The sequence below is a fragment of the Electrona antarctica genome (genome assembly GCF_951216825.1).
Source record: "Electrona antarctica genome assembly, chromosome: 14".
Lineage (NCBI taxonomy): Eukaryota > Metazoa > Chordata > Actinopteri > Myctophiformes > Myctophidae > Electrona > Electrona antarctica.
Genome location: NC_136795.1, coordinates 11,938,270 through 11,964,822, shown reverse-complemented (window position 1 = coordinate 11,964,822; position 26,553 = coordinate 11,938,270). Strand labels below are relative to the sequence as shown.

General features: G+C 47.3%; 2 protein-coding genes across 2 annotated transcripts in view; one reads left to right on the top strand and one right to left on the bottom strand.

The window, feature by feature from the left end:
• Window positions 1–18,180, top strand: part of vasnb (vasorin b) — a 31,060-nt gene extending 12,880 nt beyond the window's left edge. The window contains exon 3 of the mRNA XM_079521687.1: window positions 15,363–18,180. Within this exon, the coding sequence (XP_079377813.1) occupies window positions 15,388–17,451 (2,064 nt within the window). The 5' untranslated portion in view covers window positions 15,363–15,387 and the 3' untranslated portion in view covers window positions 17,452–18,180. The remainder of the gene's footprint in view (window positions 1–15,362) is intronic.
• Window positions 1–26,553, bottom strand: part of coro7 (coronin 7) — a 196,882-nt gene that overhangs the window by 88,141 nt on the left and 82,188 nt on the right. The window lies entirely within an intron of this gene.

The window sequence follows — 26,553 nt, the reverse complement described above, 5'->3', positions numbered from 1 at the left end:
CTGTATACTGTAGGTGAACAATAATAATACTGACAGTCTTCTGTATACTGTAGGTGAACAATAAATAATACTGACAGTCTTCTGTATACTGTAGGTGAACAATAATAATACTGACAGTCTTCTGTATACTGTAGGTGAACAATAATAATACTGACAGTCTTCTGTATACTGTAGGTGAACAATAATAATACTGACAGTCTTCTGTATACTGTAGGTGAACAATACTGTAGGTGAACAATAATAATACTGACAGTCTTCTGTATACTGTAGGTGAACAATAATAATACTGACAGTCTTCTGTATACTGTAGGTGAACAATAAATAATACTGACAGTCTTCTGTATACTGTAGGTGAACAATAATAATACTGACAGTCTTCTGTATACTGTAGGTGAACAATAATAATACTGACAGTCTTCTGTATACTGTAGGTGAACAATAATAATACTGACAGTCTTCTGTATACTGTAGGTGAACAATAATAATACTGACAGTCTTCTGTATACTGTAGGTGAACAATAATAATACTGACAGTCTTCTGTATACTGTAGGTGAACAATAATAATACTGACAGTCTTCTGTATACTGTAGGTGAACAATAATAATACTGACAGTCTTCTGTATACTGTAGGTGAACAATAATAATACTGACAGTCTTCTGTATACTGTAGGTGAACAATACATGTTCCAGCCCTGCAGAAGGCTCTGTGTATGTGTGTGTGTGTAGCCGAGCGTTAGTTATTAATGTTAATATTTCTAAGTCATGGGTAAACACAGTAGGGCAAACAAGGATGTTCCATGACGCATAACGCACTCAGACTAAATATGTACCGCAGAATATGCCCGAGTTTAAACACAGCTATCCTCTGTTTATTTAACTGCCGAGTGTACAAATGTAACCAAATGGACCGGTGCGGGTCATTTGGCTACGTTTGTATCATCTCGGGCGTCATTCACTATGAATGACTATGACATTGTGACTCACTGATAGGAGAACCATGTGGTCTCCATCCGTAACGTGCACACACATGCACAGAACCATGCAGGGCTTCCCCAAAACCACACCAAGGGGCCCTTCTTCTCTCACTCCTCCGGATGGGTGGGCAGGAGGAGGAGGCTCCAACGCAAAGGCCCCAGTTCAATTCAGTGGCCTCTTTAAAGTGGAGAGCCCTGTAAGACACATGGACAGAGGACTGTGTGTGTGTGTGTGTGTGTGTGTGTGTGTGTCTGTGCGTGTGTGTGTCTGTGCGTGCGAGGGCACGCGCGTGTGTGTTTTCACCAAAGGGATGTGCATGCCTTGTGATTACACATAAACTGATACAGGCATACAGTCTGTGTCAAGTTTATGCCAAAGCAAAAATAGCCACTAAGTTGCTCTCCCCAGGGTTGTGTGTGTGTGTGTGTGTGTGTGTGTGTGTGTGTGTGTGTGTGTGTGTGTGTGTGTGTGTGTGCACACTGCAGGCATCGACATAGCAGCCTCTCCAAGCATATATATATAGCTTATTGTTTGGGGCATTTTCTGTCTTTATTCGAGAATGAGCGAGACAGCACATGCAAACGGTCTGACCACCAGCCAGGAATCGAACCAGGGACTCTGCTCTCAGGGCGTTTGCAGCCATGTGGTATGGCCCTTAACCACTGGGCTATAGGCCCCCCCCCCTCCCCCAGGCAGATTCTGTTCCATCTGAGGAGCAGATGAAACCATTTTGTGCTGACATGTACTGTATAGTAAACCACAGGATATTTTACAATGTATAGGCTATGGTTGACTTCCAGGAGCCTTTAGGAAGTTGTATCAACTGCATAATGGCATTGAGGACATTTAGCCCATTGTGTATGTTCTGGGTACAGATGGAAAGGACAGCGGAGAGAAGGCTAGCTTATTCCTCCGTTTCTGTCAACCTCTGGCCTCGTGAAGTCTTTATCGTGTATAAGTGAAGAGTTGTTTGGTGGGACATTAACTGCTGCCGTTTGGCCTGACTACTGCATCTCTAACCAATTCCAAGCTGGTGTCCCTATAGTTTAATCACATGAAGAAGATATCCACTGTTACTTTTAACCACACACCTTATGCACTGTATAGTATCATGTATACAGACATTATGTATATTTTATATTAATATATTTCACACTGCCAGTATCGATATCTGAACAGTTTTTCTGTCTCTTTCCACCTTTCTTGAAACTGCGATGATAGAGCCTTGTACACGACAAAGAATTTCATTCAATTTCTATTTTTGTTTGCACCTGTGATGCGACAATAAAGTCGAGTTCAGGAGTGCTGAGAGTATGAAATGGGGATTAAGTGGATAATGCATGGCTGCTGATAGATGTCTTCCACTGACTGTACGACGCTGTAGGTCTCATCTGGCTCAGTTGGAACAGGTGCATAGTAGGTTACGGTGATAATAAAAAACAACAACAACTTTGATTCATGACCTTGCATGAGATGATGCCGTCGCTGAAAAACAGGACGTTTTATAGTGTTTGTGGAATGTCGGCGGGAGGAAATGGCATTGTTGTAATAAAATCCATTCAGTTGTACAAACTTGCTCGAAAGCACCAGGGTATAAAAAACGTCCATATCGTGGACTCTTTCGGGTAATATTGGAACTAAACAGCTGTTGTGAGCTGCTTGCATGCGAACAGGGAACAGGGTTCATGTGGTTAACTGATTGCCACGTCGAGGTGGCAAACAGGGGCATGGAGGGGAGGCATGTCAGGGCTGGGGGCGGGCGAGCTCGCTGCCAGTCAGTAAGTCAGTCAGCCAACCTGCCAAGCTCTGGCAAGAGACCAACACAGTTATTGGCTTGACAATGCATTCCTTTGTGACACACTAATCAGCACCACAGATCTCCACCACTAAGAGATGTCATGTTTATCTTGCGTGTGTGACTCGCACATGCTGGAGTTTTAGCGTAGCATTTTTATAGGAGTTGGGCCGGGGGGCAGGCTGACTTGAAAAATCACAAACGGCAACTCTCACGAAAGAACGGCGCCTGAAAAACAGGTATGGACGGGGGGGGCCTATTGCGGTGCAACGGGAATGAGGAAAAAACACAAATGTTTACTTACAGACTTTTTGTAAACGACGCCATCTTCGCCGCACTTACAGCGCCACAGAGAATGCAATATTCAAAAATCAATAAATCAGCCGGCTAATTATGGAATGTCTGTCGCAGTCCAAACTCATCTACCGCAGAGCTCGAGAGCCGCGGTGGAAGCAGTCCAAGTCAACAACAACCAATTAAATTGTCAATCGTCAGGCGTCGAGCCAAGACACAAACAATGCCCCCCCATCCTCATTCTCATTCTGTCTTCCCCTGCAGCGCCATAGCGATCATCCTTCACATTCTTCACTGTCACAGACCTCCTTTTAGAGAGGATGCTTTCGAAAATGAAAAGGCCACGCTTAAGCTTACACAAATCCTTTCATTGTTCCAAGAATAGGTGCGCTTTTCCCCCGGTCTTTTAACACAGTAAGTTAGAAACTCTTTTGACACATTCTGTCTGTCGTCACTAATAACATGGCGGCAGCCTCCGCATGCAGACGGACAAGGAAGGAGGAGAGAATAGAGTGGAGGGAGCATGAGTTGGGGTTTCGTTGATATAGAAATCTATATAAAATGGATAAATCAAAAGACAAATCAATAAAATAATCGCAAAGAAAACAATCCAGTTCCAGGCCTAGTATCTATACTGTAGTGTTGGCTTAATGAACACGTTTAGTTACGGCAAGGGCCTGAAGGTTTGATATTAGACACGCACGCACGCACGCACGCACGCACGCACGCACGCACGCACGCACGCACGCACGCACGCACGCACGGCAGACTGCAGGGCTGTTATGGCAGGCAGGTGAGAGACATGGCCTCATCAAATTCCTGCCATACTCTCGCCGGCCGCATGAACAGACCTGAGAAGGAAGAAGCAGAGAGGGGAGGTGGAGAGCAAGGATTGATGATTGGCCCGTGACAGTCATTTCAGAAATATTTGCGTGATGTGCTGTAATGTGTAAGAATGTTACAACACATTACAGTACATGGTTGCACGGCCTGCCTCCTTGGCCAAGGTCGTGCTGCGGTGTTTGTGGGTTTTGTTGGTGCGTGTGCGAGCGTGACACCAATGCTATGACACTAATGCAGCGGGAATTGGTCTCGGCCACGCCAGGGGGTCCTGGACTGAGGCAAGGAGACATTTAAATAGGGAACTATGTGCTCGAGGAACATCGAGGCAAGCCAGACCACAGGGATAGTCATACACAGGCAGATGACTTTTGTTTGTCTTCAATGAGTGCGTGTGACAGTATTTGCTCAGTCAATGTGCCCGCCTGTATGCATACCGACTCGTATGCTCCCTCTCTTTTTGTTGACTTAAACCTTGAGCTCTGACCTTTGACCTTTGAGCTCTGACATTGCCACTGTTAAAAAAACGAAGGGCAAAGGTACGAAAACGGCAATGGCAATTGTGGCACAATCTGTAATGTTAGCACACAATGTCTGGTGACTCTGGTTATCCCTGTGTGTGAAAGTGCAGAGAGGAAAAGGTTCAGTTGGCCTCGCCTTAATGTTTATGCAAGCGAATATCATGTCCTTCAGGACACGAGAATAACATAGTTGGGTCCAATAAGGAACACATGAGGCAGGCGTATCAGGTGGAGAAGCGCGATGGAGGTCAGATGACTAGCCGGCTTGGCATTCAGAGTGGTGTGTTGGGAGTGTGCACATCATCACACCTGGCCCGTGGCTCTTTGACAGAACGGGTCCATCCTGCATGTCTTCCAACCACCGAGAGCACACTTAAAACAAACACTGCAAGCACGCACACATCATATCCATGGCACATACCTACACAGAGCACTAGAACGAAAACTCCATCAGCAAACAACACGACCTCACAGCACGTGAATTTGTTCATTTGTTTTGCAGATTGCATTTTGGCAAGCCGACCATGCTCTCATCCCACTGTCGACCTTGCACATTTACGTCACTCAGAATGATCTCATCAGTTGTTTGTTGATCCCTCTGCCTTCAGGTCTGGTCTCTCTCTGTGCTTCAAGCTGTAAACAGCAGCTGCAGACAGAGTGCGGACTCCCTGCTGGTCCGAGGGCCTAGCTAGCTGGCCTGTAGGAAGTTCTGGGTAAGCCCAACACTGTCAGGTCGCTCACTAGCCTCGGGGGTTCACAGAGAGGAGGGCCTTTTCTATGCCACTATAGAGGCTGAGACTGATGCCAGGCAGGTCAAAGATGGAAGCACCAACCATATGGGTGGCAGACAGCCTGAGCCACCAGGGAAGGTGCTTGGACAGCTGGAGCACCTGATTGAGGCGTATCCGCTGATAATGCAACTTATCATTACCAGGCTTGGATTACATGGAGACAGACAGACAGACATTGAACATCATGATTGAGAAACGGATAAATGTCTGCGGGAGTCAATAGGGTGTTGAAACACATTGTGTTAGCATCTAGTGTGTGTGTCTGTGTGTGTGTGTGTGTGCGCGGCCGCGCACATTGCGAGATCCCTGTAGAGCAGGTCTGAGACACTTGACTGTAGCGTCATGTCTGGGCGCCGTGGAAGGTGTGTGACAAAGCCAGGCATTGTGCCTCATGGTTCTGGCGGACAGAGACGGGCTGTGACCGCGACCTTCAAGAGGTCGCCTGACCCTCTAGGTCACAGGGATCAGGGTCCAACCGGTGACAGACTGATCTGTCAATGTCAGGGTCAAGACAAAGACCGTGACTGTGTTGTGTTTGTGTCTATGTGCACCTGCTTGTCTGTCCTCTTGTGTGCATCTCTACATGTGCATCTTCTGAGCAAAATAAATCAAGTTGAGCGTCACTCGCTATCGGGTTCCATCAGTTCGAAAAAAAAAGAAGATAATATAGAGAGGAAATGGTCCACATTTCCTTTTGGGCCACATGGTGCCTGACCTCCGTGCTTTAAAGCTCAGAGGAGGCGTAGAGAGGCTGCAAGCAGACATCTGCTGCTTCGGGAAGCAGACTCCGGCCGCCCTGTCGGTCGCCCACCTCCTCCTGCTTCCGTTCCCCCTGCAACAGGCTCTCTCCCTGGGGGCAGGAGTGTGCGGGTGGCTGGGAGTGAGGCAGGGAGCCACCGGTGCTTTTGCGCAGGTCGCGTCATTCAAATCAAGACACACTCCAGCAGGTTTAGGGTTTCACATTGCCCTGGAGGAGTGGAGAAAGCACCTGTTGTGGGCGGCTGGGACAAGCAAGGCTCAGGTGTGTGTGTGTGTGTGTGTGTGTGTGTGTGTGTGTGTGTGTGTGTGTGTGCCTGTGAAACCAAAGCTGGGTGTGTTCCAGTGTCAAACAGGGCCCGTTATCTGTGTTGTCTGGGACCAGACCTACAACAGAGGACACAGAACATTGAGCAGCAGTAGAAGCACTTATCTGGGCCTGACCTCTGACCCCTAAGTCTCTTTCTACGCCTCATTGGTCAGACTGAACGTTGTCCATTTGGACTGATGCTATCTGATCAGATGTAGTTGTGACAGAGACTGATGCTATCTGATCAGATGTAGTTGTGACAGAGGGCAGGCGAGTGATCAGGTGACATTGTGCTTCGTCTGCATTGTTATTCTAGAATAATAAACAGCGTTTAGCAAGAAATGTGACTTAACCACTTAAAGCCCACATACTTTGATCGGAGTCCCCCAGGGGTCTATGCTATGCCGCCTCCTTTTTCCCCCTCTATGCCAAAGTTTGTAGATGGCCAGCGGTCAATGGAACGCTGGGGTTCATGTGGTTACAACAGGTGGCTGTACGACTGAACCCTGGATCCCCTCCTGCAGTGCGGTTCGCCCCACATTCACCCCATAACTATACATTAAGCTCTCTTTCATGTCCCTGTTGGCTGCAGCCACTAATGGCACCGCCATCGCACTGTCCTTATGGCCTTGCAGTCCTGAACAAAGCCATAAATCCTGAGACAAAGGGGGGCATTTTTTTTCTTCTTCTTTGCGCCGATGCTAAGCAGCTTTGCCGCTCATTTAAGTCCAGGACATGAGAAGCGAAAGAGACAGGACAAAAGTGAGTGAGAGAGAGAAAGACAGAGTGAGAGAGAGAGAAAGAGAGAGAAGTGGAGATGAAGATAGGAAAGGCATGTAGCCCTACAGGAACTGCCGGTCATTTGTATTAATTAAAGCAACAAGCGTTTGACATCAATCAGTGCAGGCAGAACTGAACCAATATGAGTGTGGTTGGTTGGAGGACCTTTTCTTGTGGTCAAACAAACCTTATAAAACGCTATGACCCCTCCCCACCCTACCACTTTAAAGCACAGCAATGGCATTTGTGGCTTCCAGATGAGTATTAGCACTGATGTGCATGACAGTGCTAAGGGGTCCCACTTGGGTCATTTTGTACACTCTCAGGGTTAGGATTTTACTGTGTAGTACAAGGACAGTCTCTGGATCAGTTCAATGGAAACCACACTCTATTTGATATTAAGATCTGGAGTATTTTGCCCCATATTTAACCACTTAAGCCCCATTTTATACTTTGTTGTACGACAGCGTCGCACGAAACGTGTTGTGAGCGCGTAGATGCACTGTTGGAAAGTCTACAATAACAGAGGGACACCAAGCTGAAAGTAGTCAACAAAGTAAACACAAACTCTCTTTCTAAACTTAAACTGTCTATCTCTGCCTTGCCAATTGTTCCCAAACACTCGTCACCTTCAATAGGCTCTGTGCACACAGAATAACTGTTCCCAAACACTCGTCACCTTCAATAGGCTCTGTGCACACAGAATATAAATAACTGTTCCTACTTACAGGCCTCTTCCCTACTTCTTTCACAGGTGTTACCGATTCCATTTAGTGTACAGTGGTTCTCCAACGTATTAATGTCAAGGACTCTCAGAGTGTACAAAGGGTAAAGGTCCATTTGGTTCCATTTGTACTAGGGATGCACCGAAAGAGAAATTCTTGGCCGAAACCGAATATAGGAAACAGTTGGCTGAAAACCGAATTCAGAATATCCGAATATGATTAATATTATATATATTTTTTCCTACCATTGCTCTCATGGCCGTACCTTAAAGCTACCTGATTTATGGCAAAATAAATGGTTATGGCAAAACTTTACTTAAATAATAATCACTATTATGGGTCAATAAAACATTTATTCAGCTCTTTTGAATGCATTAATTGCATACACTATTCGGTGATATATTTTCTGCCTATTCGGGCCGAAACCGAATAGGCCGAAAATGCATTTTTAGCCATTTTCTGCCGAATATTTTCTGCGTGCGGCCGAATATTCGGTGCATCACTAATTTGTACACTCTCAGAATTACACACGCATACGGGGCCATTTGGAACCCACTCAAGGACACTTTTGAGACCCACTGGTGTAGCAGAGTTTCCAATGTTTCAGTGTTTCCAACATGCACAATAGCAGCACCCTGACTCTGTTTGACCAGAATGGAACAGAGCCTTAATTAGTATCATTCGGTAACACCTGTGAAGGAGGTAGGTGTGCATAGAGCCTATCCAGGTATGTCCTGAATGCATATATTTCACAAGTAGTCCAACAGGTACGGCCGACAATTGAGCATAATACTGTTGATGCTTTTAATTAACACATACCAAAAACCAAATACTCAACTGCATATCGCACGTACCGAATCATTGAGGTCAGCATAGCCGACATTGTTAAACGCTTACTGTAAGTTGTGTAACACTGCTTCCGCAAACAGCTTTTTGTCTGTCCACTCATTTAAAAACTCTCGTCTCTCTCCCCATCCTGCGTGCGGTTCCTTCTTGTAGGCCAACCGCACGCAGGAGGGCCAGCGTTTATGGGACCTCTCTGTCATGTTGAGGGATGACCCCGCTGCATTGTGGGTAACAGCACCCAGCTGTGTCCAGGATGGTGCTGAAAGCAGGGAGCGTGTGTGTGTGCGTCATTGGGCGGTGGGCTGCTGTTTCTTCTCATAGGGACAGGGATAGAGACGCCGGGAGAGGGTTAACCTCTAGCATTCATACACAGTCAAATCCTCATTGTTAATTTATCCATTTGTACTGTTTGTACTGTGTAAATTATGGATGCAGACGCGTATCATTCATGCCTGCTATAGCACCTACATGACAGACTGAGGCTGATGCTTTCGTGCTGTGGCACTCCATCGCCACGGCATTGAACCTGCCTACCCGCGGTGCAGTAGATCATGCGCTAATGCACATACCACAAGCATTGTTTCCTTAGAAGATAACGTCGTCCAACGGGGGGGGGAGAGAGAGAGAGAGAGAGAGAGAAAGAGAGAGAGAGAGAGAGAGAGAGAGAGAAGGGGGCCCTCTTTAATGGGAGTATGCACTCTGTCGTGTGTGCAGCCTTATCCCCTTACCAAGACTTTGGCAGGGTGCCTCAACCCCCCCCCTTACAGTATCTAGCCTGTCCTGCTGGATTATACAAGTGCTGTATGACCCCCCCTACCACCCACCTCCTCCTCCTCCTCCTCTGCCATCCCATCCCATGCCCCCTCAGTGTCCCTTCCGCTCGGAAGATAAGGGCTCTTGACGTCGGGCCTGTGGGGCTTAAATTGACGAGACCCACTTCACCATCCCCAAAGCCAGGCCTCATCCACCTCTCCGACCCCTCCGCTCCTGGAGACCCACTTCACCATCCCCAAAGCCAGGCCTCATCCACCTCTCCGACCCCTCCGCTCCTGCTGACAGAACCTTTCTTTTCCCCTCCACTGTTCCCTGTGCTAGTGTTTTCCTTTCCTCCTGGTCTTGAAAAGACGAGAAAAAGGAGGACAGGGGAGAGGGCGAGTGAGAGACAAAAGATTAGATTTTTTTCTGTCTTTTACTTTTTCACAGCTTCTCAACTCTTTATTTTTCTTTTTTCCAGGGGGCTGGCCACGTGTTATTCTTTCACGGTGTTGCGTAAAGACGTTCCCATGATCTTTTTGTGTGTGTGTGCCGGCTTCGCCTGGCGGCTGCTAGCTCCCCCAGCTATGCTAGCGTACTCGTCAGCCAATGCGCTCAATAAAAACGGCACACTTTATGATTATCTTTAGGCCCCAAGTAAGAAGAAAACAGAGACGTCAAAAGCTTTTTTTGTTACAATTTTTTAACCAAAAAAGGGTCTCACCCCCGTATTGCTGCACATTCACTTATCCAGTCTGAAAGACCGGGAAAACATTCTGTTAATCTCTGAATGCTAGGCCAACAAGACCTAGCCGGCTTATGAGAAGCTCCCCCTTTTTTCCAAGCTCAGCTGCTGCCTGTCTCAGGAATGTCTCCACAAACGCACAGGAGAGAGGAAAGGAAATTACAACTCAAGAAAAGGCAGAGGAAGAGAAGGGTAGGGGAGGGAGAAGCTCAACGGCTGCATTCCTCCCTGTGCGGGATGACAGGCCTGTCCGTCTGCTAACACTCTTCTCCCTCTCTTCTCCCGGGGCCCTCCGCTCGCTCCCAAACACTTGAGTTAATGCCACACAGTCACGAGTCACTCAGCACCAGGGGATACTGACTGAACCTGTACTGTACTGATGCCATGATGGGTCCTTATCTGCGCGCCGATAAGACGCTGCACAAGACACAAGGAGCAAAGGCAAATCGGGAGAATCGTAGCTATAATGGTCTTGTGCATGGTGTGCAGAGACCCCCCCCCCCCCCTCCTGCCAACCTCAGGGTTATCAGATGTGCCTGGCCTGATTTGGAATGAGGCATGGTCAAATAAACACTCTGGCCCGGGGGAGCTACGCCAGAAATGCCGCGTCGGACTTCTAGGATGAAAAATATTCTTCCGCTTTATCTGCACGGCTCACTTCTCTTTCATGTTCTCCCTTTCCCCCGATCCATGCTTCCATCTTTTTACGACACGTTGCTGCATTGATGTTGTGTATTCTGGCTCTGGTCCCTTCTTAGCCGTCTCCGGTTCAGAATGATATTACCCAAGTCACTCCGGAAGGGGTTGGAACGGGACAACTTCAGACATACTATATATCTCTTTCTCACATGTATGCACATAGTAAAGAGCAGGCAGTAAATTCACATAACAGTTCATACTTACACAGCTCTCGCTCCTTTGCGTCTCTCACATCTCACTCATGCAAACATGGTTGCATACAAACACACGCGCGTAAGTGCACACAGTCACTCACACACACACAGCTGCACACATGTGTGCGCCGCACGCGCACACCCACACACACACGCACGCACACATTCCTGGCTAGTCTGTGATGATATGAAAACCTGAGACACCCAAGAATGCCTACGTACAATCCAGCTGTTGCCTAGTCCTTCCTTTCTCCTCCTTCATCCCCCTGTTTATCTTTCCAAATCCCTTTGTTTTCCCTCATTGTGTATACACATGCAGCTTCCATCCTCTTCTCTCTCTCTCCTATCTGACCCTCTCCATCATTTCCAACTCCTATAACGTAAAAGCTCTCTTCCTGCATCCCCCCCCCTCTCTTTCCAATCACTGCATTTCCAGGGTTTGCGACCCTGCAGTGAACTTGGAAAGACAGTTTTTCTTGTAATCAGTCAGAACTTCTACAAATTTGATTTCCACATTTGGAACTCGTACAATATGAAGTACCAATAAAGTCGAAAGCAGTTACTCTTGATTTATTACTCTCTACCTAAATCCATTACGACATTCTCTCTATGTAATTACTAGTCCGTTCCAGTGACTTCCCCCAGGGCACTGTGTGTGTTCAAACTATGGGATAACTGCCACCCCCTCACCTCTGGTGCCAGCTCAGCTGGCACTGATGGCGAGCTACGGTACCACCTCCAGATGTTATCAGACCAGGCTTTCCATAAACAATTGCAATGCTGACTGCCTCCAACTTTTCTGCAATGGCTGGCAAAGGTTAGGAGGCAATGTATTTCCTGATAGCAGGTGCTTTCTGTTGGACATGAAACACATAAGCCCTATTTTATATTTTGTCATACATCGGTGTAGCATTTCGGTGTCACAGGACAATAGGCATTTATCATGGTTGAAAGTGGTTAACTGGGTGCTTTGTTACAGCTACACTTCTGTCATTTCTTATATAGATATTGTCTGGCTTTCTGCTCCGGTTCTGAATAATTTGGATAATAACAAGGATAACGGCAGTGCATTGGTGGCAGGGTCCAAACCGTTGGCTACGGTCCCTTCTGGTCTGGACCCCGCGGGAGGGAAAAGAGGAGATCAATGAATGTTTTCCATGGGGGTTGCGATTTCAAGGAAAGAAAAGTATGCTGAACGCAAAGGAAAATAAATGCCACAGCCGCGGCGTGATGAGATGATACCTCCGCCCCTCTGCAACCCCCCCCCTCCTCCCCTCTGCAACCCCCCAAAGCCTTGATCTGCTCTCCAAGGCCTGACATTCGAGGCAGTGTTTTTCTCTAAAGAAAATGTTTCATTAAACAGAGAGAGCGAGACCGAGAGCGGGAGGAAGAATTTCAAGGGAAGAAAATATTATTTAAGATGGCAGTGGCTCTGTTGCTGTTGTAATATCTACTTGGCACCGGTTGGTGAGGTTTTCAACATGCGGAGCAGCCACTAAACCTGTTTTCAGAGAGGAGACATGGGTGCCTGTAAGTCAATAAGGGGAAACCACAATCGATGCAAGTTTCTGTTCTGTTTCCTTTGGCATACAAAGATCATTGTCGGAGTAATTGCTTCATCGCTACAACGGAAAATCACAAACATTTGTGTACTGTACACGTAAAATATCAATTATAATTGACCAAGTAAATCTGTGAAAAGGAACAGAACACAACCAAAATAAATGGCCCATCAACACAAAAAGTAATCAAAAAAGACAGCTCAGAAATTTTCTAACTATTAATGATCATGTACATTACAGGGGAGTTTATGTACTGTAAGTCTATCTCTGTGTAGACAAAGAAGTCTGGCTTCAAAGAGAACAGACCTCAGAGGAATGGAGGATTATAGCTACTGTATGTTGGCCCACGGAGGCTAGCACGGTGATTCTCAAGTTAACCTTTTTCATCTCGGGCAATGTATTCCCCTTTCATACAAATTTGTATCTCTGGGGCCGCAATTATTTAACTCGGAGAGTATCCAAATGGAAAGAAATGGACCCATCCATTTGGTTAGAGTTGTACACTCTCAGAGTTACAGACCCGGGTCAGATTAAATACTGCATGCATGCTATATATGAATTTAAAAAGAAAAAAAAAGAAAAGAAAAACATTGTGCCAAAACATCTGAGAAAAGAACAGGGCTGCAACTTTCAGTAAAACTAAAAAGTAAAAGAAAACAAGTGAGGAGAATTACATGTCACAAGCTTTGTCTGGAACATTTCTAGAGTAATAGGTTTGAACTCTGGACAAGAAGAACACGATGTTCTGTACGTGAATTATGTGTAAATCTGAAAAACAAGGCAACAAGGCTTTACTCATACAGGTGGTGCTAGTCTAGACAGCAACAAAGTAATAACAAGACCCCCCCCCCCTCCACAACAGAAAACAATGTTTCAAGATGCCTCCAGCCCCAACCAAAAAAGGCATGACACCGCCAGGGAGGGAAGTTTATCAAAATGTATTGTATAATTTATCAATATCTCGGGTTTAAGAAAACAGCCGAAAAAGCACTGTCTACCGTCTTTCTGTGCTGAGTTAATACAATATTGTGTTAGCATATTTCACATTATTGTGATCTTCGGATACTAACACCGTTAACACAGTTATTCTCAGACTCAGGAGAGGGAGGTATAGACTCAAATAGAATGATAGACAGAAAGAAAGAGGCCGACAGAAAGTGGGGGAGAGGAAGAAGATAAAGGAAGACAAATTGGCCAACAGATAGAGATGTTCCCTTCTCCTCTCCCAAGGCAGCCTCACTCCATAGAATGATAAACTGTCTTGCTGACTCTCCTCAGCGCCTAGTTCCTCCTTTATCTGCCTCCATTCCTCTCTCCCTCTCTTCCATCACTCCCCCCTCCTCTTTCGACCCTTTCAAGTTGTGCACCAAAGCTCGACCAGGTGTTTGTTTTGAGCCTTAAAGAGGGCTCAGGTGAAATGGGTGTAAATTAGTATAAGGCTCCTTCTCTCCAGGCGCCCCACTCCCCTCGGCTCCTCTGCGTATTTCAGCCTTTTCTCGCCTCCTCCACGGCACTTCAGACATGTGTTTAGCGCTGCAGCTTGTTGGCCGTCGTTCCGCGTAATGACAACATAGAAAGTGTGTGTTATTTATGCCGAGTCTCTGGTCAGGGAAGCAGCTCCAGGCTATCAGCGTAGCTCTCCTCCGAGTTTAGAACACCACAAAGAAAATGATGCACAGATGCCGGGGCCACGTGCTCCATGGTAGAGAGAGAGAGACGAGGCCACACGGCGCTCGCTGACACCGTGTCGTTAGAGGAAACTTGGAGAAACCAGAGTGCCGTTTATGGTGAGGCCGTTCTGACGGAATGTGACAGACAGTTTTCCATTTTAGAAGCACTTAGGAGGACAGAAACGTGTACACACTTGTATGTGTAAATGTGTTGTTGTGTTTTATTCTCGTCATCATCCGAGGAATAACAGAATGACAATGGATTGGTTTGTCAGTGCTTTGTGTGTGCGTATGTCACACAGTTACTATCCTCCTTTGTACATCCATAGTGTGCGGTAAATGGTAGTGATGTGGGTAGCTTAGTCACACACACACACACACACACACACACACACACACACACACACACACACACACACACACACACACACACACACACACACACACACACACACACACACACACACACACACACACACACACAGAGAGAGTACGGAATAGGATGGAGACAACAGTCTCAGCATCACAATACTATTAGTTACACAGCACGTTACACGGATAATGTGGCACTCTTGTCGTCGGTGTGGCAAGATGCCACAACTTTTCCCTAGAGTGGAAAGTTCCTCCGGGGCCTGAGGTCACTGCCAGAGCCTATTGTTGGAGGGAACAGTGTCAAGAGAAGGCCTTTGATCACTGGAGTATACAAATCCACAGCCAACGTAAGCCCTTCGAAAAACCACATTAAAGGAGCCCACAATCAATCAATAACAGACCTGTGCCAGTCCGGAGGCTTAATATTATTCTACTTGTGAAAAACAAATGTTGTTTTTATGAAACAAAGTCCACGGTTGTGCTTCGTGTATCTGTTATACATTTTTGTTGCCCAACAGCTGGGGGCTCCTACACTCAAAACATGGCCTTCACAGGACTTTGCAAGGAAAGCGAACCGAGATACGATTCGTACTGCTTTTGCACAACACAATTGCGCGTTGTTCTGCAGCGTCGCACAATCAGCCAGCGTTAACATTATGATACAGTTGTATATATCTGTGAGTGTTGCGTACAAAGTTCAGTTCACTGACATTTCCTCACTCTCTCGTTTCAGGCCGAGGAGAGAAGGATCCACCACCATGAAGGTCTTTCTCACTCCGTTGACGCCCTTCCTGTCGTTCCTCCTCCTCCTACCCAGTGGCATCATGTCCAACGCCTGCCCGAAGGACTGCTCCTGCACCACCCCGGACTCCATCTTGTGTTTCCAGCGACGCTCGTCCGCCATTCCTCAGGGGGTGTCGCCGGCCACCAAGAGCCTCTACCTCTTTGCCAACGGCATCGAGGGCCTGACCACAGAGGACTTTGACGGCTTGGACAATCTGGAGATGCTGGACCTGAGCCAGAACAAACTGACTGAGCTCCCTGATAGGGTGTTTGAGCCACTGACCTCCCTGAGAAACCTGGACCTGTCGTCCAACCAGATCACCCACATTTCGGAGGAGAGCTTCCAAGGCATGGCCCTGCTGGAGCGTCTCTATCTGTACAGTAACCACATCAAGACCATCCACCCCGCAGCCTTTAAAGGCCTGGAGCAGCTGCTGGAGCTCAAGCTGCAGGGGAACCAGCTGACATCGCTACCCACTCTCTCCATGCCCCGGCTGCTGCTGCTGGACCTGCGTTTCAACGTGCTCCCCACCCTGGGTCCCGCCGACCTCCAGACCCCCAACCTGGAGTCCCTGAAGCTGGGCGGGGTGGGTCTCACCAGCCTGGACGAGGAGCTGATGGCCAGTCTGGGAAACCTGCACGAGCTCGACGTCTCGGGAAACCAGCTGGAGTCATTTCCCCGGGCCCTGAAGGAGGCCCGGGGGCTGATCCGCCTCAACCTGGCGGGGAACCCCATGGGTCCTCTCCAGATAGAGCACCTCCAGAACCTGGGGGAGCTCCAGGAGCTGGACATCAGCAGCCTCAGTCTGCAGGGACTCCCTCAGGGCTTCGCCCAGATCTTCCCTCACATCAATAAGCTGACGTTGGCCGAGAATCCCTTCAACTGCCTCTGCACGTTGTCCTGGTTCCCCGGCTGGCTGAGGGCCCAGGACATCACCCTGGAGAGGACGGAGGAGACCCGCTGCCACTTCCCGCCCATCAACGCTGGGAAGGTGCTGGAGAGACTGGAGCACAGAGAGTTTGGCTGCCCCACCACCACCACGGTCACCACCAGCACCGTCAAGACCACCACCACCGTGCCGGTTCCCGTCACCACCCTCCCCAGTACTACCAGGTCTATCCCAGCAGCGCCCGGGTCCAGTGACGACGACCCCGTGGACACGGACATCGACTCTCCCCTGCCGCCGGCGCCTGCCTCGCCAAGCAGCAGCAGCCGCATAGACGTAGAGCAGCGTTTCTGTCCTCCCAACACCTGCCTGAACGGGGGCACCTGTCGCCTGGACCAGCGCGGTCAGGTGGATTGCACGTGCCCGCGCGGCACCTCGGGCGTCTACTGTGAGGTCCGCCACCCACCGGCACCCTCGTCCCCCGAAGAGGAGGTGTCGATGGCGACCGTCACCGCCGACGCCCCAGACATCAGCTCGCGCCACGTCACCTCCACCTCTATCCTGCTGGACCTTCACCGCTACATCGAGATGCGGCCGTACATCCGCGGAATCCGCCTGACCTACCGCAACCTCTCCGGGCCCGACCGGAGGCCCATGCAGCTCAGCCTGCCGTCTTCCTACCCGGAGTACACGCTCAGGGGCCTGAGGCCGAACTCCACCTACACCGTCTGTGCCAGTCCACTGGGCACGCCCACTGGCACGGACACCGCCTGCACCGAGGCGCACACGGCCGCGCAGCAGCACAGCACCACGGGGGCACAGGTGGAGGACAAGAGGTTGACCACCCTGTTGGTGCCCGCCATGGCCATCCTGCTGCTGGTGGTGCTGATAGCAGTCGCGGTGGGGGTGGTGTGCTACCTCCGCAGGAAGAGGGCCAAGAAGGGCCAGCTGGACTTGGACTGTGATCCCTCACAGCTGGAACTGGAAGGAGTCAAGTCTGGCTTGGACAACGGGGCGCTGCCTCAGAAACAGCCGGAGCTCATGATGCCCGAGCCGGCCGTTCAGAATGGCAACCTGGAATATGAGGTGTTGCTGCTACAGGATCACTGTACGTCAAATAACAACATGTCTTCCCACAAGCCCTCCTTCTGACGCTGGGTTTGGTGACATTTGAACTTAAAAAAGGAGTACTTTGCTCCTGAGCTCGGTTCTTCCCACTGATGAACTACAGACTCCAGCTACTGTTACTGGTGACAGTGAAGGAGAGAACCAGCCAGCCAGCCAGCCAGCCGGCCAGCAATGCAGAAACTGAACATACTGTATAAATATTTAACCCATTTCCCATCATTCGTCTAAACAGATATGAAACATTCAAAACATGTTTAGGACCTAGAGAAAGTTCTAAAAGTGCCTTTACTTCATTTTACATAATGCTGCATTCCGCTACTGCAATGTTTCTTCAGTCACATAGCTGGTCTGGCAGGCTCTCAGCTCGCCCACTATCAGCCCTGGTTCAAAGACCAAGTGTGGCTGGGACAGGTGGCGTGTTGTTATTGGCTGGAGCTAAGGGTCAAAGGTTAAGGTGACCCCCCCGGGTCCCGACCCCCGCGCCCTCTTTTATTTCTTCAAAAAGAAGGGCCAAGGACTGAAATGGGGCTGTGCTGCCATTTCCCTCATGTTGTAATGACTGAAATAAACTAAAACTAAAATACTTTTTTACTTTTTGTAGCACCTCGGCACTACCCCCAAAGTGGGCGGTGCTTGCTGTGAATGACATCCAAGTCACCAAATGAAGAGAACCCTTCCAGTCAGAATGGCTGACCCTTGTGAAAATGGCATTGTTCTTGTTATGTTGTAAATACAATACTTTGTTTTTTTATATATATTTGTCTTAATGTTATTATGCGTTTGTTCTTGTTTCACTGTGTGACTGTTAGAAGTTAACTCCTCCACCCCACCCCCCCCCCCACCTCTTGGGGGGGACTAACAGACAGACAAAACAGCAGATTACAATGTTTGAAGATTAAAACTCATTTCGCACCAGCAAAGTCAATCAAAGGGCTTTACACTCAGAATGTCAGACGGTGTAAGTAGATGTAAGTCTGGGCAGACGCAGAATAAATCCCCCCTTCTACGTGGTCCTGCCCCCTTTTCCTAAGCACAAAGAGGAGGTAAGCAAGATTACAAAAGTTACAAAGGGACCCAGTTGCACGCACACACACACACACACACACACACACAGCCAGCAGCTGAGCTTCAACCATACTTCGAGCCTTCTTAAACCACATACACACGCACATGACTCTACCCGAGGGGAAACAAGTACTTTAAAGACCGTATTTATTGTTTATATTCCCCGAAAGCAGCAAAGACCCAGTTACTATTTGACCACAATTTGCAAAGAACATTGTCGACGGCCCGGCCCCGGGCCCACAACAAGCAGGAGATAGCGGTTTGTGTTTACTGCCATTTCCCTTAGGCAGAATTAGCTCCCACGGCATATTGACGTGCGCCATTAACTTCCCCTTGGCAAAGAGGGTTGCAGTTTTGCTCACTTGCACCCAAGCAGACTATGAAAACGCCAGGCGCAGCACAGCGAAAAAGTGTTTATATGCTCTCTGAGTCGAGGACAATGAGACTTATGTGCAGCCAGGGAGGCCTACAGGAAGGCTGTTGTGGAGGCGCACCGCGCCGAGATCCAAATCTGTGCACCAGGGGTGGGAGAAGAGCTACACGAAAGTTGCCTTTTATGTGTCTGGTGCAGGTTGACCTGCTCTGGGTGAAGATCTACCCTGTACGCGTGAGTGAGTGTGCACGTGTGTAGACCTCCGTCAACATCGGTGTGATAATGCAAGAGCATGTTCTATCTTGCAGGGAGACCCTCATACTGTACATAGAGTTGCTATCATCACGCACAAAGTGCCCTCATGCCAAAGAGTATATCCCCCCCCCCACCACCACCACCCCCCTCCCCAACAACTCTACCTATTAAAAAAATGGGAATTGCAAAATTTCAATGCAGTATTTCCAGCGCACAGGGAGAACGTCTTCACGCAATAATAATCCAACTATTTAACTGGAATCCTTGTCTGTAAAAATAGAAAACATTGAAGGTATCCAAAAATATTTTCAATGTAATTGTTTATTTTTCCCTGTTTACTTTGGGAAGCGCTTTGTCTTTTTTTGTTTGTCTTTTCCAGTTCAGTGAATTTATTTGTACAAGTGGAAAAAAGTAATGATATTATTATCACGGAGAAAAAAAGATGAATAAAAAAAAAAGTAAAGTACAAACATGTCTACTTTTCATTTCAATGTTTTGCCTCTGGGATGTAGCTTTGACTGACAGGCAAGGGAGAGATAATAAAATAAACCCTAAAGTACAAATAGGTCTATATTTCACTTCAGCGTTTTGCCTCCGGGATAAACCTTTGACTGACAGGCAAGGCACTGTATGACACTGGATGTCACATTCTCTGAACCACCTATTTTTGCTATTCGGCATACAATGCACAAAATGTAACTATTACAGTGAGAAAATGAAGTATATATTTATTGTGCAGGCAAAGAGAAAGGGGTATTTCTTCACTTCAAAGTCACCTGCGGTATGGTACACTGTGATTTTGATGTGTGCCACAAAGTGTGCCCATAAATTGAATTCAGTTAGTGCAGAGGTCCTGATCAGATTCCTAAAAACACTGTGTGTGTGTGTGTGTGTGTGTGTGTGTGTGTGTGTGTGTGTGTGTGTGTGTGTGTGTGTGTGTGTGTGTGTGTGTGCGCCCAAACATTTTATGGTCATACGTAGCAGCAAGTCAGTTATTTCTGTACACTATCCTTTCAGGGTATCTCAGCGAAGGTGGCACAATTAATACAACTCTGTGTGTGTGTGTGTGTGTGTGTGTGTGTGTGTGTGTGTGCCCAAACATTTTATGGTCATACGTAGCAGCAAGTCAGTTATTTCTGTACACTTTCACTTTCAGGGTATCTCAGCGAAGGTGGCACAATTAATACAACTCTGTGTGTGTGTGTGTGTGTGTGTGTGTGTGTGTGTGTGTGTGTGCGCGCGCGTGCCCAAAAATGTTATGGTCATACGTAGCAGCAAGTCAGTTATTTATGTACACTATCCTTTCAGGGTATCTCAGCGAAGGTGGCACAATTAATACAACTCTGTGTGTGTGTGTGTGTGGTGTGTGTGTGCTCGCGTGCGTGCGTGCGTGTGTGTGCGTGCGTGTGCGTGCGTGCGTGCGTGCGTGCGTGCGTTACACCCTTCACAGTACAGCATCCCCACTGAAATAATAAATATATACTTTAACAAGTCTCGTTGGAGGGCAAGAGGTCTCTTTTCCTTTACCAGCGGATAGCTGCAGGCAGAATGGAATAAAGCTTATGATTGAAAACATGCTGATGTGAAGGTATTAGGTGGGTTTTACCAGAGCGCTGGGGTGAGTCACTGGCTTAAGCCTAATGGGTACAGCATTGTTTGTGAACCAACACAACAGCACACTGGGCTGACCACCCATGTGTTTAATAAGAAGAACGCTGGCCTGGCAGGGGATCGATGTAGCACGCACGCACGCTCAACAGGAACACCGACGCACACACATGCTTGCATGCACCGAATGCACGCGCTCAGGCCCAGGTAGAGGCGCGTACAGCTGGGAGCCGTTATGCAAGGTCCCACACTAACAACACAAACACATAAAGCAGCAGCAGCACTGCTGCTGCACTGCATGCAGGTCCCATTATTTCAATTTGTACACAGCCAGAGGAAACATTCCAGCCAACGAAACAATGGCACCCCCTGCCTGCAGCACCCCCTGCAGGTGAAAACACTTCCTCCCTCTTGCACAGCAAAATGAGCAGTGTTCATTTAATTGAATTCTGAAAGGGCCCGGTTATTACAAATTAAATTAAAGGACCATACCAGTGTTGGTACATGCCATTGTCCATTGTCAACATCACTTAGATTACATAAACTTTGACTATTTTACCCCCAAATTGCCTGATTTCTTTAGATGTGTGTTTTTATTTTTTTATATTTTGGCCTAATTCAATTACAGCTTGTAGCTATATAGCTAAAAGTCCTCTTCAAGCAAAAAAAATGCAGCACTTTCAATGAACACATGCTATTGAAAAATAGCAGATCTACAAGCTCATAGCGCGCCACCGAGTGGCGCGCTACGAGCTTGTAGGTCTGCTATTTTTGAAAAATCGAAGAACGACTGACATAGAAACATAGCTTTTTCAGAAAACTGTCAGGATGTAGAAGACATTTTTAGAATCTGATCTCAGGTCAAAATGGGTTAAGCACTGTACAATTTTGAGGTATTTGTACTTCACTTGAGTATTTCCAATTTCCAATACTTTTAGTTCTACTACGCTACGTCTCAGAGGCAAATGTTGTACTTTTACTCCACTACTTATTTGAAAACATTAGTTACTTTGTAGATTTTGATTATAATAAAAGAAAAATACATACATTAACCACTTCAGCCCAAATATACATTTCGGCCATTTGAAAATAGCAGATCTCATTGTGAGCTTTTAGATCTGCCTATTTTCAATAATATGTTAAAACATTTGATAACTTGAAATGGGACATTCTGCATAATGAGTACATTTACTTTTGTTACTTTAAGTACATTTTGATGGCAAAACCTTTCAACTTTTACTCAAGTACATTGAATTCCAGTCATTTACTTCATAGTATTTCTATATTGCAGTAATGATGCTTTTACTTAAGTAGAAAATGTGAGTGCTTTTTTCTACCACTGCAAATTAGACTGGTATAGGGTTAAGGCTACAATACATCGCTTTTACTTTGGAGTGACCCGTTGGCTTGTACTGACCCCCCCCCCGCCAAGTGAAAATCTACGGTGAACAGATCAACGGTGAGGCTAAATCGCTCACACATGTCCAACCAGCTGGGAATCAATCCAGGTACAAAAAAATAATAATAGATGGATTGGACAAGTAGATGATGTCAGCATATTATAATACGGCTCGAGGCTGAATGAGCGCACGCATTTTACTGTCTTTCTGTCTTGCCGTGTGTTCGTGAAGCGCTCCCTCTGCATGAATGAAGGAGAAGAGAATAGAGGAGAAGAGAGAGGGAGAGGGAGAGGGAGAGGGGGGGTTGGGGGGCAGAAGAGGAAGGTACGTGTGTGCGTGCCTGTTTCTCTCCTTTCCTTCCATAAAACAGTCGCTCTTTTCTTCCCCTGGGTTTTTAAGAGAGACCTGGCCTCTGGCTGGGAGCCAACACTGACGGCTCGCATCCAGCCCGCGCAGCGCTGCTCAATGGACCCTATTGTGGCTCCCTGGGACCTTTTTTTACAATTATCATCAAGAAAAAAAAATCCATGCAAAATCACTGCTGACTAAATATTTTTTCCCCCCTCCCCCCTTTCTTTACGGCTCTTTCTCTCTCTGCTTCTTCTCTGCCGTGTCTTTTGTTTAGTTTTTTAGTTGTTTTTTCCTGGTTTGGATACTGTTTCCAAACCAAAGGGCTGAGGACAGAAAGCCAAGGACAATGTGTCAAGGCACAGAGTCGTGTGGCCGGCCGCGAATAGGCATTTCCTCCACACTCCTCTCTCTCCCTCTCTCGTTTCTACGAGTGTCCCTCTTGTGCGTCTCGCTGTGTCTCTCCGTCTCTCTCTGCGTACGTACGGCCTGTCCGCCTTCCAACGGGCCACACACACACCGCCCACGCGGCCCAGATGACCTCCCAGTAACCCGAAACGATCGCTTCAACAACATCTAGGACGCTTTAGTTTGGACCAGTGATTCTCAACCTTTTTAGCAGTGCTGGAAAAAGTACTCAAAGGTTTTACCTTAACCCATTTTGACCAGATTCTAAAAATGTCTTCTACATCCTGACAGTTTTCTGAAAAAGCTATGTTTCTATGTCAGTGGTTCTTCGATTTTTCAAAAATAGCAGACCTACAAGCTCGTAGCGCGCCACTCGGTGGCGCGCTATGAGCTTGTAGATCTGCTATTTTTCAATAGCTAAAGCATAACATAATGCTAACACCAAAAGGGGTTCCCGCCCCAAAATGGGTTAAGTAAAAAGTATCAATACTGCATTATAGAAATACTCTGTTACAAGTAAAAAGTCCGGAATTCAAAATGTACTTGAGTAAATGCACAAAATGTAGTTAACGTACCAAAAGTAGAAAGTACTCATTATGCAGCATGTCCCATTTAACAAATCTACAAGCTGCACAATCGCAATGCGACACATTGTGAGCTTGTAGATCAGCTATTTTGAAATGGCCAAAATGTATATAGGGCTGAAGTGGTGAATGTATGTTTTGTAATAATAAATAAAGGAACTACTAACTAAAGTTTTCAAATAAATGTAGTAGAGTAAAAGTACAATATTTGGATCTGAGATGTAATGGAGTAGAAGCCAAAGTATAGAAAAGTACTCCAGTAAAGTAAAAGTACATCAAAAGTGTATTTAAGTATAGCACTTGAGAAAATGTACTTTTACTTTACACCTCTGCCAGTTTAGGCCACGGACGTGCATTTTTTTAATCAAATCTGCATTATAAAATCCTCAGTGTTATTGTCTCCACCAGGCCGAAGGCATGGGGAGAGAGTATGTTTTATTGTCTCCACCAGGCCGAAGGCATGGGGAGAGAGTATGTTTTATTGTCTCCACCAGGCCGAAGGCATGGGGAGAGAGTATGTTTTATTGTCTCAACCAGGCCGAAGGCATGGGGAGAGAGTATGTTTTATTGTCTCCACCAGGCCGAAGGCATGGGGAGAGAGTATGTTTGTCTCCACCAGGCCGAAGGCATGGGGAGAGAGTATGTTTTATTGTCTCCACCAGGCCGAAGGCATGGGGAGAGAGTATGTTTTATTGTCTCCACCAGGCCGAAGGCATGGGGAGAGAGTATGTTTTGCACTCTGTCCATGTGTGTGTGTGTGTGTGTGTGTGTGTGTGTCCGTCCGTCTGTTACCAGCTAATCTCCGGCACCGTTAACCCGGTCGATGGCAAACTTTGCACACACACTCTCTAGATGCCAATGATGAACCTCTGCCCCAAATTTTCCAGAACGGCCTGTTATAGCGCCACCAGGAGGCCGACTTTTGTAAAACACATTTTTTGCTATTACTCCTCCATATTCTGTCCAAAAATCAAAATCGTTACACAGTATCTCTACAGTCATGTGTTCAAGACGGATCTGTCCGGTATTTCATATTCCATCCTGATTGGCTAACATTGGCTTTCAATATTTGCAGGATTGGCTCGTTTTGAACAAAAACCCTCAAATCATGAACGCAACGTGCAATTTACGTGAAATCTTTCACAGACGTTCCTAGTAGGCTGAGGAATATATCCCACCCTTTTCACATTGGCCTGTTATAGCACCACCAACAGGTGGATTTTTGCAAAACACATTTTTGGAACAAAATGCCTCAAATCATCCAATTGCCATCCAAGGCGTAAGAAGAAATGGCACCTTTTTCACATTGGCTTATTATAGCGCCACCAGGAGGCCACAACCTGACCTGCCCTGTTGGAGACCTGTGCCACGAGGGGCACTTTTTCTAGTTACTCTGAGACAGGTCCATTTAGTTCCATTTGCACAGTCGCTGAGTTACAGATCCGTAAGTCGCCAAGGACACCACATGTGGACCCCACTGCTTTAGATCCAACCACAGAGAGACAGAACGGTTTGTCCAGAAAAAGCCATTAGCAATAATACAATCGCAGCCATGCGTGAACTTGTAAAAACTGATCTCACTGCAGAGATCTTGTTTGTACAAAAAAGCCGATGGCACTGAAAGACAAATGTTCTCTAGCCTCTCTAGTAGTTGCGATAACCACAAGGACATGCACGCAGCCGGGTCAAACCACTGACACTGCTTTCAATCCATTATGTACTGTAATGGCTCTCGCCCACAGGGCTTTTGTCTTCGGTTCGTGTGATCTCGATTATTCCCGGGGCTGTTCGCAGCCTCTCTGATGTGGCGACATGCTAACCTGACGCTTAGAAGCAAGAGGCAAAGATTTGTGAGACCGGTGGAGAGTAAAAGAGTGGAGGGAAGAAGGAAGAAAGAAGGAAAAAATAATAATACCCAGAAGGATATAGAGAAAACACACCGCCACTTTTGTTTTTGGAGCCTGGAGCTCTGGCTCCAGTTAACTGCTTACATTTTGACCTGAGATCAGATTCTAAAAATGTCTTCTAAATCCTGACAGTTTTCTGAAAAAGCTATGTTTCTATGTCGTTCTTCGATTTATCAAAAATAGCAGACCTACAAGCTTGTAGCGCGCCACTCGGTGGCGCACTATGAGCTTGTAGATCTGCTATTTTTCAATAGCTAAAGCATAACATAATGCTAACACCAAAAGGGGTTCCCGCCCAGAATGGGTTAAGCCCTATTTTTGGTGTACGTACGTGGTGTGGGGTAGTGTGGGGTGGCGTGGTGTACGTGGTGTGGGGTAGTGTGGGGTGGGGTGGTGTACGTGGTGTGGGGTAGTGTGGTGTGGCGTGGGGTGGTGTGCGTGGTGTGGGGTAGTGTGGGGTGGGGTGGGGTGGTGTGCGTGGTGTGGGGTAGTGTGGGGTGGGGTGGTGTACGTGGTGTGGGGTAGTGTGGTGTGGCGTGGGGTGGTGTGCGTGGTAGTGTGGGGTGCAGGCAGGCAGAAACACGTGTTCAGTCTCTGTTCTGGGGGGAGAGGGAGGGCAGAACAGCTCGCAAATCATTTTCAATGGGTGTCACGTGGTTTTGACAGAACAGCTCTGCTCGATGGGGGGGCAAGGCTGTTTTGTCAAAACCACACGACTCCCACTGAATTGCGAGCCGTTCTGCCCCCCCTCTCCCCCCAGAACAGAGACAGAACACGTGATCTGTCTCCGTTTCGAATGTGTGAGCGAGGCCGGACGCTTTGAACGAAACAACACAGTGTTGTATCGTAGCTGGGGGAGGGGCAAAATAACTTATCTGCAGTCGCCCAGCAGATGGCTTTCTCAGGTGGCTTTGATGAGGTCCGTTAGGGACTGAAGTACCTGGCTCGGAGACCCACCCAGCTACGGCCACTAGAGTAGGCCTCGATTACCATTAATGAACGAAACTTAAAAATGTAGTGAAAATAGCAGATGCACAAAATGATCTCCAAACTCACAGCATGACACGATGCAACGCGTTGCGAGCTTGTAGATCGGCTATCTTCGCTTCCACGGCACCATTGTACATCAAAGTATAATACAGGGCATAAGTGATCAGACTAATCAATTTAGTCGATTA